Source organism: Pristis pectinata, chromosome 10, assembly GCF_009764475.1.
Source record: "Pristis pectinata isolate sPriPec2 chromosome 10, sPriPec2.1.pri, whole genome shotgun sequence".
Lineage (NCBI taxonomy): Eukaryota > Metazoa > Chordata > Chondrichthyes > Rhinopristiformes > Pristidae > Pristis > Pristis pectinata.
Genome location: NC_067414.1, coordinates 98802540 through 98816379, shown reverse-complemented (window position 1 = coordinate 98816379; position 13840 = coordinate 98802540). Strand labels below are relative to the sequence as shown.

General features: G+C 45.6%; 1 protein-coding gene across 5 annotated transcripts in view; it reads left to right on the top strand.

Annotated features, from left to right (window-relative positions):
* Positions 1-10124, top strand: part of tjap1 (tight junction associated protein 1 (peripheral)) — a 119896-nt gene extending 109772 nt beyond the window's left edge. For all 5 annotated transcript variants that reach the window (XM_052024275.1, XM_052024276.1, XM_052024272.1 and 2 more), the window contains one exon: positions 6458-10124. In XM_052024275.1, coding sequence (XP_051880235.1) covers positions 6458-7786 — 1329 coding nt within the window. In that variant the 3' untranslated portion in view covers positions 7787-10124. The remainder of the gene's footprint in view (positions 1-6457) is intronic.
* The last annotated feature ends 3716 nt before the right edge of the window (positions 10125-13840 follow it).

Below are 13840 nucleotides of genomic sequence, written 5' to 3'. Positions count from 1 at the left end.
TTTTCTTTAAGAATGACGGTGATAAACCTCTCCTGAACCTTGGTCTGTGATTTCACATTTTTCAAATGCAAAGCTTTTACATTGTTGGCTGGGGAACTGACTCTTGCAATCAAACGTAATGGCTTCTGCAGATGGAATATAAAACATTGACCCAGGAAAAAGCCACATGGCTGCTTGAGCCTGCTTCACCAGTCTAGAGGATTATATGTGATTTTGTGTCCTGTCCACCAATTTCCATATGCTCCAGTTTCCTCTGTGACCAAAAGTCTTTAATATACTTGGTGGCTGACCATTTGCTGTTCTTCGTGGTGAGGGGATTCCAAAATTATGCAACCTTTGCATAAAAAAATTCCTCTCCTCAATACCAAACGACCAGCTCCTTATCCTGAGATTGTGTCCTCCAGCTAAATGAAACAAGTGCCTTGTATCTTGTATGTCTCAAAAACATTACCTCTCATTCTTCTAAGCACCAGTAACTGTAAGTGAATCTCCCTCAATCTTTCCTCTGAAGCAATTCCCACATTCCCAGACTTGATCCAAACCTCCATTGCACTCTCTACCAGGGAAGTATATACTTTGTTAGTTATAAAAGACCAAAAGTAAACACTACTCTGGGTGTGGTTCCATCAGAGCCTGTCCAGTGCAGTAAGACTGCTTGCTTCTGTGCTCCAACCTCCTTGCAATAAAGGGCAATTTATCAGTTGCCTTCCTAATTGCTTGCTGCACCATCCTGTTTACTTTCTAGTCTCACGAAATGCTCCTTCCCTCTGTGCATTAATGTTTGCTACTTTCTCAAACCACTCTTTACTCACTCATTTAACCTGTCTACGTTCCTTTGTAGACTCTGTGTCCTCCCTACAGTTCGTTTCCCCACGTAGTTTTGTATCATCAGCGACTTGGATATGTTACAGTCCTTGAAGGCAATGTTGTTTTGTCCATGTGTCAGCTGAGAATCACTGGTAGAGAGAAATAAAGGTTCTGGTAGATGCAGCATTTTGGTGGCAGGGATCTTCACTGCCACGTCTTTTCTACCAGATCAAGTCTTTGCTCCATTTTTTGCTTCTGCTATTTGGTCCTTCAAACTAAGCAAGTGTCAAAGTAGTGTTTTAGTGATTTAACAGCTGAGGCAATTTGAAATTGAGCTATTAGAAAGAGGAGGAATAGGAATTTAAAAAAAAATCTAAGATCCCAAGGGATTAAAATTAATGGGAAATGTGAAATGTAGCCATATTTTAGTTACAATTGTCTTGTTTCCCAGTTCTCAGTCCAAGTCCCCATCATTAATTATCCTAAGAAACACTCTGTTGGTGTGGAGTTGGAGGCCCCAAGTCCAGGGAATGGAGCAGAGTTGCTGAAATGATCATCGGAGAGATGGCTTCAGCAAGCTTCCCACCAGACGGTGGACATTAATTCACCCAGATGTTTCTGGTTGTCAGTATTTATTCTCTACAACATCCACTGGTTACATCTGGTTTATTTTTGAACAATATGATCTTCTCATGATTATAGTCTTTGGCTGAGCACAGTGTACAGTGTTTCCCTCAGCATGTGTGTGTCTTTACAGTTTCCACTCTAACTGTTTGCAAGAGATGTTCAGAACCAGAAAAGGTGATTCCTGCCCTGACAACCCTTGCCTCTCCAGACAAAAATATTACTCTTGTGTGGATAAAGAAGGGACCGCAATGCCCTTTGTAGGGGTGTATTTACTGCTACACTACATTTGATGACAACATCTGAATATCTCACAGTTTCTGCTGCCATCTTTGCCTAATATTTCATGTCAGTCGTTCATTCAGAAAGTAGCTGGGATTGAGTGCACTTATTACACAGCTTCAATCTCCAGCTCTCCAGCTTCCTGTGTCACCCAGGCCCTTCTATGCGGACTGCCGGGGAATAACTGGGGAAGGGTCTACTAACTATTTCTGGTACACTGGCCTGACTGCCCAGTATGTGGATAGGTCCACAGGCAAGAAGATTCTGGGACAGATTCTTCTTGATCCTCTCCTCCAACAAGTTAAAGCCCAATTCCAGCAGTTAGAAGAGATTGTGATTTATTTTGAATTATTTTATCAATATAGTTATAGATGTGAATCAGAATGTACTTCTCTGTATTACTGTACTGCAGTGTTAGAATTGGTTATGAACTTGAATGACACCTATCATTTGAAACATTGGCCTCTAAGGAGAAACCTAGCTCCCATTTTGTGGGAAAGAAGCACAATACATTCCATAAATGCCATGAGATCTCTCTGTACCTTGAATTCACTGTTTTTTAGGATTGCCCAAAACAAGTGATACGGTGTTCAATTGGGAATGTTGGCTTGCTGTACGTCATTGTAAGGTTACGTTTTGATGCTTGGGTTTTTGCAGTTCAGATTTGTGAAACGAAGTATTGACGGATACTGGTTATTGAGGAGCATGTGCATTGAAAAAAGAAAAAGTAGAACCTTTGGTCACTATAGTAGACCAGCTAAAAAAAATGCTAAAATACTGGAGCGTCATTGCAGTCTAGATCTCCTTCTGAACTAACATACCAGTTCTAAAGTGTGTAAAGCATTGCATAATCCTGGAGAACGGTCAGGTTGTTTGAGTTCTGCCATACCATCGTTCCAATGATCAATGCATCATTTGGGTTGCTTCTGCTTCTCAATCCTTTGGAGATGACAATAACACTTGCACACTACAGTATAGGCACATAACCTCTCCGGTGAATGACATTGAATTTACAACATTGAAACAGAATATTCAGCCCTCCTAGGTTAATCCACAATAGATGAAGGATAATTTAAATATTGTATGACAGCGTGATCATTGTTAACCTGTGCCTGAACCTTGGGCTTCAGAGAATTTCTCATTTTTAGCGTGCCTCTAATTTTAACATGCAGTCTGTCTGTGAGGTGACTTCTGAGTATTTAATGCCTTTTGATAAAGAGGAGACACCCTGTATCATCATCAGAAATGTGCAGAGTGCAGTTGTAACAACATGTTGTGTTTTCTGGGTTACGTTGACTGCTGACTTTTGTTTGACTATAATTCCTTAGACACCTGTAGATCTACAGCATTGCTACTCAGTGGTGAAGACAATGAGAGGTGGCAGCTTTTACCATTTAGAACCTGAATCAGAACTTGATCATTTCTCCCTCCGATACCCTCTGGTTACTCTGGCAGTTAGAGATGTGGGCTGATTTTCTATTTTTCCATTTTCTTTAGTTCAGTGAAAAGTTGCAGTAATGATCGGTTAACTCTTCGCTGTGAACCCAAAACTATTTTGACTTTACCACACAGTCTCTGTTCCAGCTGTGAAAGTGCTGAGGTAGCTGCTCACAGTGAGGGTGCGGTGCCACATCTGTGGAAAGAGAAACCGGTCAAGGGTTCAGATCAAAGACCCTTCATCAGAATTGAGGAAGACAGAAAGCAAGTTAATCTATGTTCAGTTTTGGTCACCCTGCTATAGGAAAGATGCCATTAAGCTGGAAAGAGTGCAGAGGAGATTTATGAGGATGTTGTTGGGACTCAAGGGGCTGAGTTTATGGAGCGAGGCTGAGCAGGTTTGGACTACTTTCATTGGAGTGTAAGAGAATGAGGGGTGATCTGAAAGAAGTGTATAAAATCATGAGGGGCGTAGATAGGGTCAATGCACACAGTCTTTTTCCCAGGGTTGGGGAATTGAGAACTAGAGGGCATAGGTTTAAGGTGAAAGGGGTGAGATTTAATAGGAACCTGAGGAGCAACTTTTTCACCCAGAGGGTGGTCAGTATATGGAACGAGCTGCCAGAGGAAGTGGTTGAGGCAGGTACATTAACAACATTTAAAAGGTACTTGGACAGGTACATGGATAGGAAAGGTTTAGAGGGATATGGGCCAAACGTGGGCAAATGGGACTAGCTTGGATGGGAATCTTTGGCGGCATGGACCAGTTGGGCTGAAGGGCCTGCTTCTGTACTGTGTGACTCTGTATTAACAGAGGGTGGAACAAAGGAATGTCAGTGGTACTAAATCTGTCACAGTCACAACAGCATTCAAATGGGCCATACCAGCCATCAAGTACCAATCTGGACTAATCCTATTTCCCAGCACTCAGCCCATAGCCTTCTGTGTCATGATGTTTCAAGTGCTTGTCTAAATATATTTTGAACCTTTATGAGAATACTGCCTCTACCACCTCATCAGGGAGTGCGTTCTGGATTTCAGCCACCTCTGGCTGGAGGTGTTCTTCTTCAGATCCCCTCTGAATCTCCTACCTGTTCCTTAATCCTATGTCCTCTGGTCACAGGCACCTCTGCTAAGGAGAGAAGGTTTTCACCGTCTCCCCTTTCTACTTCCTTCATCATTGTGTTTACCTCCATCAGGTCCTCCCATCAACTTCCTCCACTCGACTGGGAAAGTGGGCAAAGGAACGGCAGATGGAACTTAACTCGGACAAGTGTGAAATGATGCACTTGGGAAGTTAAACCAGAGCAGGACTTCCACAGTAAACAACAGGCCCTGGGGAGTGTTGTAGAACAGAGAGACCTGGGGGTTACAGGTACATAGTTCCCTGAAAATGGTGACACAGGTGGACGGGGGGTGTAGGTGTTTGGCATGTTTGCCTTCGTCAGACAGGGCATTGATTACAAGAGTCAAGGCTTCATGTTACAGCTGTAGGACATCGGTGAGATCGCATCTGGAATATTGTGTGCAGTTCTGGTCTCATACTATAGGAAGGGTGTGATTAATCTAGAGAGGGTGCAGAAAAAATCACAAGGATGTTACTGGACTGGAGGGCTTGCACTATAAGGTGAGGCTGGACAGGCTGGGACTGTTTTCCCTGGAGCGAAGGAGGCTGAGGGATGACGTTACAGAGGTTTATAAAATGATGAGGGGCAAAGATAGGTGAATGGTAACAGTCTTTTTCCCAGGGTAGGGGAGTCTAAAGCTACAGGGTATAGGTTTAGGGTGAGAGGGGGAGATTTAATGGGGACCAGAGGGGCAAGTTGTGCAAGGAGTTGTGAGTATATAGAACAAGCTGCCAGATGAAGTGGTAAAGGTGGCTACAATTACAATGTTCAAGTGACATTTGACTGGTTCACGGATGGGAAAGGTTTAGAGGGATATGGGCCACATGCAGGGTAATGGCACTAGCTCCACAAGGCTTATTGGTCAGCATGGATGAGTTGGGCAGGAAGGCCTGTTTCCGTGCTACATAACATTATGGCATCTGTCCCCAGCGCAGTACGGTCCAGGTCCCACGTCTGTCCCCAGCGCGGTACGGTCCAGGTCCCACGTCTGTCCCCAGCGCGGTACGGTCCAGGTCCCACGTCTGTCCCCAGCGCGGTACGGTCCAGGTCCCACGTCTGTCCCCAGCGCGGTACGGTCCAGGTCCCACGTCTGTCCCCAGCGCGGTACGGTCCAGGTCCCACGTCTGTCCCCAGCGCGGTACGGTCCAGGTCCCACGTCTGTCCCCAGCGCGGTACGGTCCAGGTCCCACGTCTGTCCCCAGCGCGGTACGGTCCAGGTCCCACGTCTGTCCCCAGCGCGGTACGGTCCAGGTCCCACGTCTGTCCCCAGCGCGGTACGGTCCAGGTCCCACGTCTGTCCCCAGCGCGGTACGCTCCAGGTCCCACGTCTGTCCCCAGCGCGGTACGGTCCAGGTCCCACGTCTGTCCCCAGCGCGGTACGGTCCAGGTCCCACGTCTGTCCCCAGCGCGGTACGGTCCAGGTCCCACGTCTGTCCCCAGCGCGGTACGGTCCAGGTCCCACGTCTGTCCCCAGCGCGGTACGGTCCAGGTCCCACGTCTGTCCCCAGCGCGGTACGGTCCAGGTCCCACGTCTGTCCCCAGCGCGGTACGGTCCAGGTCCCACGTCTGTCCCCAGCGCGGTACGGTCCAGGTCCCACGTCTGTCCCCAGCGCGGTACGGTCCAGGTCCCACGTCTGTCCCCAGCGCGGTACGGTCCAGGTCCCACGTCTGTCCCCAGCGCGGTACGGTCCAGGTCCCACGTCTGTCCCCAGCGCGGTACGGTCCAGGTCCCACGTCTATACTCAATGCCATAGGATCCTAAAAGTGTACTTTCTAATTTAAAAAAAAGGAGCCAATCTCTTCATCTGCCTTCCAAACAATAGTGGATCTGGCCTACAAGTGTCCTTAGCACAGTACTGGTCCAAGCCAATGATCTATCCCCAAAGCCCAATAGGCTACAGATACTTCAGACTGTAGGCTCCCTATCCTGGCAGTCAGTTAGAGTGCAGACATTTGCCTGGGTGCAGTTGATGGTTTGCTGTCAGGGTCAATTTGGGTATATGCCAATACAGATCCTTAAATACTGTTTGGAATGCTAAATGAGGTGCAGAAATAGATTTTTTTATATCTGAAGGACTCTGAAATGATCATTTTATATGCTGCCATTCACCTTGTTTAGATGTCTGTGCTTTCTTTAAGGAAAAAGCCTGGCTAAAGTGGGAGTTCTGTTTTATTTGCAGCTCCCCTTCGTACTTCAAGAGATGGTGAACAAGCATCTGGAGTCCAGTGAAGATTTCCAGGCAGGCCGGGAGCCGGTCCCCACTCTTGGTTCCTCTGATGTTGTGCCAACTTCCGTCATTGCCAGAGTTTTGGAAAAGCCGGAGCCACTGATCCTGAACTCAGCCAAGTCCAGCAGCAGCAATCAGCCTATCGCAGAGGACGTCTTTGTCCATGTGGACATGAGTGGCAATACCAATGGCATCAAAAGTACAGGGAAAGAGAGAGATCAAGACATGACGCCGTCTGTAGTTCCTCAAAATGGGGTGTGTAGGCAGCAGATTTGTTCAGAGGGCCCACCAGATGAAGCAGCCACCTTTGAGAGGCTGAACCCGTATCCCACCCCACCTCAGAACCTTTTCCCTGGCCGTAAAGCTGTCATTGAATTCTCTTCCGATGACAAGGTTAAAATCCCAAAGAACAGTCCCTTACCTAACTGTACGTATGCCACCAGACAAGCCATATCGCTCAGTCTGGTCCAGGGGGAGGAAGATGGGTTGGAGCGACAGCGGACTGTACCCAACAGTCCGTCATCGGATGGGAGGAAGTCAGGGCAGGTAACCAGCAGGCAGTACCAGTCTCCAAGGTCAGGCACACCCAGAGGGCCTGGAAACCAGTTTCAGTCGGCTCAGTCAAGCCCTTTCAATAGCCCACCTCAAACGTCAAGTGCATTTGCCAGCTCAACAAGTTCAGAAGAAGATCTGCTTGCAAACTGGCAGCGGATGTTCGTGGAGAAGGTAGCTCCTGCTTCTGAAAGGGTCATTGCCCATCGAACATCCTTCAGTAGTGACATGGTCCAAGAGTTGCACAATAGCTTGGGCAACAAAGTTGCCACGGGTGAGAGAAGGCCAGCTTACTCAGATGGAGAAGAATCGGGCCAGAGCTGCAGCTGGACAATGAGTCGGGATTCCAGCCTGGATACAGACAGCACCGATTCTAAAGTACGGAAAAACAAATGTACGCTGGATTACAGGAGCGAATTCTCTCGGGAAGAAGGAGAGCAGCTGCTTCACACTGCGGGTGTCGATCAGCCGGACACACAGTCTAGTCCACTGCGGAAGCACAAAGAATACATGGATACTGTCTCTGGGAACAGCTCAGTAGAAGAGCGAGACGTTCTACTTTATGAAAGCCAGACCACACTACAGGATGAGGTGGAAGAGACTGGAGACAAACCATCGATCGCTTCAGTGGGGCGGCAGCAGAAGAGTCCAAAGCGGATGGGCGTCCATCACTTGCTGCGAAAGGACAGTTTAACCAGGGCACAGGAGCAGGGCACCCTGCTGGACTAGCCCAGAGGTACTGCGCAAAATGTCACTCAGCAAAAAAAAACTTCTGAAAATCTTTTTAAAGCGTGTAGAAATTCACAGAATGTTTCCTAGGAATGTATGAAGCTGGGCAAAAGCAAACTAAATCAGCATGTGCAGTTTAGTAGAATCTGGGTTCAAAGGCAATACTTCAGTATTTTCTAAGAAAATCATTTTGTTATGAATTAAATCATTGCGGGGGAAAAAACCCAAATTCCTGAAGAGTATCCATGCTGGATGATGGCAGGTAATTTCTCAGCATGTCTTGTGTTTTTACTTTGGTTTTTGTGTCTTCGTGTTCTTAGTGTCTTGTCTCCCTTGCATGCTTCAAGAGCAATGCGAGTGGTTGCATATTCTACAGTCATACTTCGGTCGGTATTGAATTTACAAAGCGATCTTGGTGCATTAAGAATGGCAGGTGTCGGCCTTATTTCAAAGTTGTGGCGGACACCAGAATGCGTTATAAGCTCCTTGGTTTAAGTTGAGACTGCTAATGCCAACTGTTAACATTCAAACCATTTAATAGTGTTTGTAATTTCCCTGCCCTGCCCTCTGCATCATGTTACCAGTGAATCACTGATTCACCTGTGTGCAGTGGGACTTGTTGTGACCACAAATCTCCCCAGTGCCTAATTTTGTCCAAATAGAGAAAAAATTGGCATTGGGTTTTGTTTTTTGGTTCTAATGTTTTTCTGCCAACAATAGTCCATAAAAGGCCTCAACAACACCTTAAATATAATGATATGCAAGGATGCTTGACAGAGGCACAAGTACAACATGGAAACTTTTCCGATATCCTTGGTAGAAGTATTTAAGGATTTCCAGACTGCCGTCAAACATGGTGCTGTCTTCGCATGTTCTGCAATCCAACAATCAGTTAAAGCATTACCAAAGTGTTGCCACACATTCTCACTGCTACACACTCCAGGCAGGTGATCCAAGATTAGTGGAATCTGGATTAATACCAAGCAGAACTGGAAAGGTTCCCGCGGTTGGCAACCCTTGATTGCAAAACAGGGAAGGTGGAAGGAATTGTTATCATAGTGCGCTGATTGCAGAATTCTTAAACAAACCGACTGCTCTGTTGATCAGCTGTGGAGATCTGAAACTTCTAGCCCCTGTGTGGTGCGCTACCATTTTCTAGCCACCAAAGCAGAGCCTCCAACATCTGCAGTGCCCAAACGATCCCAGAGGATAGTGTGTGGCTTGATCTTATGGGACAGAATGAACAACCATTCATTCTCCTGTTTTACCACTGCAACGATCCAGAATGTTTATGTTCAGTATTGAAGTACAGCTAAATGCTTCTGTTTTAAAAAAAAGTACCAGATTTATTTTGCTGTCATTCTTTTAAACAGGATGTAAATGTCCAGCCCTCAGTGACCGACAGGGATGTGTTCGTCTTCCTGTTCACTTCTGCTGATCTGGGAAAGAATCCCAACCCTAAATGACCTCTTCCATTGACTTACTTCATGACAGTATTCTAAGTCTTAGGTTTAAAAAAATATTATATTAAGTATTAATGTTCTTAATCCTTTGGGTGGGTTAATGCTGAGCTGATAAACATTCAGAGCTGGTTAAGTGCTGGCTGCACCCTTGTAGTTAAGCTAGATCTACAGTATTATAAAATGATCACCAACTGCCAAATTCAGCAATAGGTCACTGAATAAAATCTGTTTCACCATTTCTGGCTGTGCTACTGCTGCAGTTATTGAATCTGCCAAGACCATTCGAACACTAGCATAAGATAACTTACTCCCCAGGAAAACCCAATGTTAAAAGGCTGCTGGGAGCCACTGCTACGCACACACACACTACTTCACTCCTGAGGACCCCTCCAAACAGTAACACGCTCCCACAACCCCTCGCAAACAGTAGCACACTCCCAGGAACTCCCGCAAATGGCGACGCACTCCAGGGAGCTCCCACCAATGGTCTCACGCACGGGATCACTTCAAATGGTGATAGGCTCCCAGGAACACTCGCAAACGTTGAAATAGTGTCAGTAACACACTTCCAGCACCTACAAATGGTAACACATCCCCACTAACAGATTCCTGGGAAAACGCAGTCCTGGAGACTCCTAAAATAGTCCCGATAGCGGATTTCCAGGACAATGCACTCCCAGGGACCCTGACAGCTGGTAACTGCTTGGTCCCCTCACATGGTGATACACTCCTGGGAACCACTACAAAGGGTAACAGTTCCTGGGGAAATGTACCCTGGAAACCCCACAAATGATAAAACACTCTTTAGGAACGCTTTAAATCAGTGGCTCCTCCTCAAGTAATGTATCATCTGAATGCAGGTACCCCCCCCCCCCCCCCCCCCCCCCCCCAGTGTTTTTTTTAAAGAATATTGGCTTTTGCTTTGAATGTAAAACTATTGTGTAAGTAAATAATGAGCTTAGTAGTTTGGGCCAGATAACTGAGTTTGCCCATACGCTTGGAATTTTATTTGTACTAATCAATAATTTTGTATTTTGGGTATGGGATTTCCCTCTGTTAACTCTTGAAAGCAGTGGTAAGTTTGCCTAGGCTTCCAAACCTGACTTCACTTTAAGGCCCTGAATTCATGTGATCCCTCCTTTAGTTGACTGCAGGTGACAATACAACATTTGAGGTTTACAGTGACACCATGAGTAGATAGTAGTCTGACTTGTGTTTTCACTAAACCTCTTTTCTGGTGGAATCTGGACGCTCACTTTTCCCAATCAGGTTGTGAAATCATTAAATATAAAACTAAAACACTACAGATGATGGGCATCTGAAATAAAAATGGAGAATATTGGAAGTACTCAGCAGGTCAGGAAGCATCTGTGGGTTGAAAGAATTAATATTTCAGGTTGAGGCCTTCTCGCCAGTCTGCCAAGGTTTTGGTATTCTTCAGTGAAAAATTGACTGCGGTTTTGTGACATCCCCGGCCTTAGGTGATACTATTTGTGGCAAATCAGCCCACATTTGTCTTCCAGCTTCTGTCCACACTGGACACAGATGAGCCCTGGGTCTGGGGTTGGGCTTTATGTAATGTAATGTAATGAACTTGGGCCAGCTGATGTGCCTGAAGGTTGAGGGCTGCCCTGGTTTGAGCACAGTATCAATTGCTTCCTAATGTTCTCCTGGCTTTGACATTTCTGATGTTTCATAGCCAAATGATTTGCTTTGGATCAGTTTGCACTGTGTCTTACGAGCTAGAGCAACATTTTCCCAGTTATCAACATTGTGTTGCAGATCTTCATCTTTTACTTCAGCTGTCTTTACAGCTTTTCTGCTGTTCATCTCTTGACATCTTCTCTTTCAGATGTTCTCCAAGGAATATCATCTTTGGTCTTTCTCCATGGCACTGACATTTTGTGTGCCTGTGCATTGGAGGATTTGTATATCCAGGGTTTTGTCTTGCTGTCTTAATCCCTTTAGTATTCTGAGGTAGGTCAGATGGAAATGGTTCATTTCCTTCAGGTAGGTGTCCGTAACTTGAGCGTGGACTGGTCAACTAAGGACCTTGGCTCCATAGACCTCCTGCTTGATTTTTAATGATATATCTTCAATGTATAATTTTCCAAAGCTCTCCTTGCTTTGACAGTCTTGCCTGTGATTTCATTATCAGTGATCCCATGTTTCACAGTGTGCTTCCTAAGTAGATAAATGTGTTTACTGCTGGTAGAGAATTAGTTAGTGGGACATGGGCTGTTCTGTATATGAATTATAGAAAGTCCATTATGAGAGTACAGTATGGCAATACAATCCATGTCTTCCCAGGAGTGAGCAAACAGCAGAGAAGATCTGCAAGGACTTTATTCTCAACCTGTGGTCTCCTATGATTGAGCAGCTTTATATCAGCTCTAAAGCTGATCTACATTCCAATGCAAAGAGGGGCATGCCTCAGAATTTTGAACTGAGGCACATTTGACATGATTTAACACAGGACTCCAGGTTTCACCATCCTCCAATACATTAGCAGTCATCATTTGGATGAATTTTTCAGTTGTAAAACTAGAATCTTCTGCAGCCATACCTACTCTTTGTGTCAAGGGCAGGTCTGCCAAGGCCCAATAGAGATCAGTGTCTTCTCCCCCTTCTCAACAGTTGTTTGGTTGCAAATATCTTATGTATTTTTTTCCTCAACTGGATCAGAAACCAAATAGCCTTAGGTGAGAACTCAGAATTCTATGTTCTGTGTGAAATGATTTAATTGATGGACTGGTTTCCTTTCCTCTTGTACAGTTAGATTGCAGAGTCTTCTATGTACTATTTTCCCCTTCAATCCCCCTTACTTGGCCCACACTGTCATATCTTGTATGAATGATCATTACCAGCCTTGTATATTTCTGCAGGGATTGTGTTGGACTTTTTCTCTGGACTTCTTAGTCTTGGGAATAATATGTTCAATGATGAGAACAATTGAACTGAGCTTGTTCTTTCCCAGGAACTTTGTTGGTTCAGTTTTCAGTTTTTTTTACAAGCCCATCTTTCAAGCACTTGGTCTTGGCCACATGAGTGTAGTTTGATCTGAACTCCGGGCATTTGATATGCCTGGAGGTTGAGCACCAAGTGCTGATTTGAACACGTTATCGAGCTGCTTCACGATGTCCTGATTTTGAATTTGCCGAGAATTTGGGTTTTTCAGGATTTGGCCTGTGATCTCCAGTTGAGTTGACCTGGACTTTGAGAGGATGAGGTGGTGGTCTGAGCCGTTCTGCTCTTGACTCTTACGTGGTGAATGTGGACCTTCTGACCACAGTATAGTCTATTGGTGCTCATATTGGAGCAGAATATACTTGTAGTCTTGGTGATAATGTTCCACAGACAGTCTTCAGGGGAAGATGACCTTTGCTCTACCATGCTTTGTAACTATGCCTGACCAAATCTGACCCAACTAAAATCACCAAAGGGATATTAGTTTATTTTTCTTTGACACCTGAGTCATGGTGTTCTCGTAAAACTTATCTTTGATTTCAACTGTCGATTAAAATTGGTGCATATGCACTGATGAAGGTAGCAGGTCACTCCCAGTGGGAGGTTCTCTGAAGGTCGCGAGACAATCATTATTACAGTGAAGGAGACTTTCCAGCTCAATGACACCAAAGCCAGTAGCAGACCTGAAGTTCTCCACCAGCACATTCTCTACAAAAGAATGAATAACCAGCTGCTGGGTCACCAACAAGTTTTAAGATCCAGGAAAAGGGTAGAGGTGGGAGAAGGAAAAGGCTCAATTAGAGGGTGGAGACGTTAAACAACAAAAGGCTGATGGTGCAAGACAAAAGGGAGACAGCAGAGGGACAAGTACATGGGTCTAGAGGTCAGATTCTTCTCCAGAAATTGTTGAACTCTGTGAGTCTGGTTGGGTAGTTGAGGAGGGAGGGCCTGTTCCTCAAAGCTACATTGCACTTCACTTCATTAGATCAGTAGGAGGTGGAGGATAAATGAGGAATGCCATGGAGAACTGAAGTATGGGTGTCTGGAAGCCTGGTGTCAAGTGCACATCCTGTGTGAATGTGTTCCCAGCTAACGACCCGGACTGGTTTAGTCCTGTTGTGGAGGAGACTGCATTGAAAATGGTGCACACAGTAAACCAATTGAACAAAGCAGAAGTAAGTTCCTGTTTCACCAACAAAGAGCAAATGCATCCTTGATCGATGGTGATGGAGGAGGTTTGAAAACAAAAACAACTGTTGCCTCTCCTTCAGCTATACCAGAAGGGAATGACCTGGTGAAATTGAGAGTGTTATGGTGAGAGCAGCCCCTCAGGAATGAAAGGGAGGGAGGGAGGGAAGGAATGATGCATCTTGTGGTGGTGTCACATTGAAGGTGCCAGAAATGGCAGAAAGGGATCCGCTGAATTTGGGTCAGAAACAGAGACAATGGAAGAAGTCAGCCAGTCAAGCAGCATCTGTGGAGAGAGAAACCAGTCAATGTTTGGGGTCAGTGATCCTTCCTCAGACTGGAGGAAGCGTTGGGGTTATCATTTTCAGGGAGGTGTGGGGAGGGTGAGGTGCAACAGAAAAGACCACATGGAGATGGGTTAGGGCAGATCGGTGAG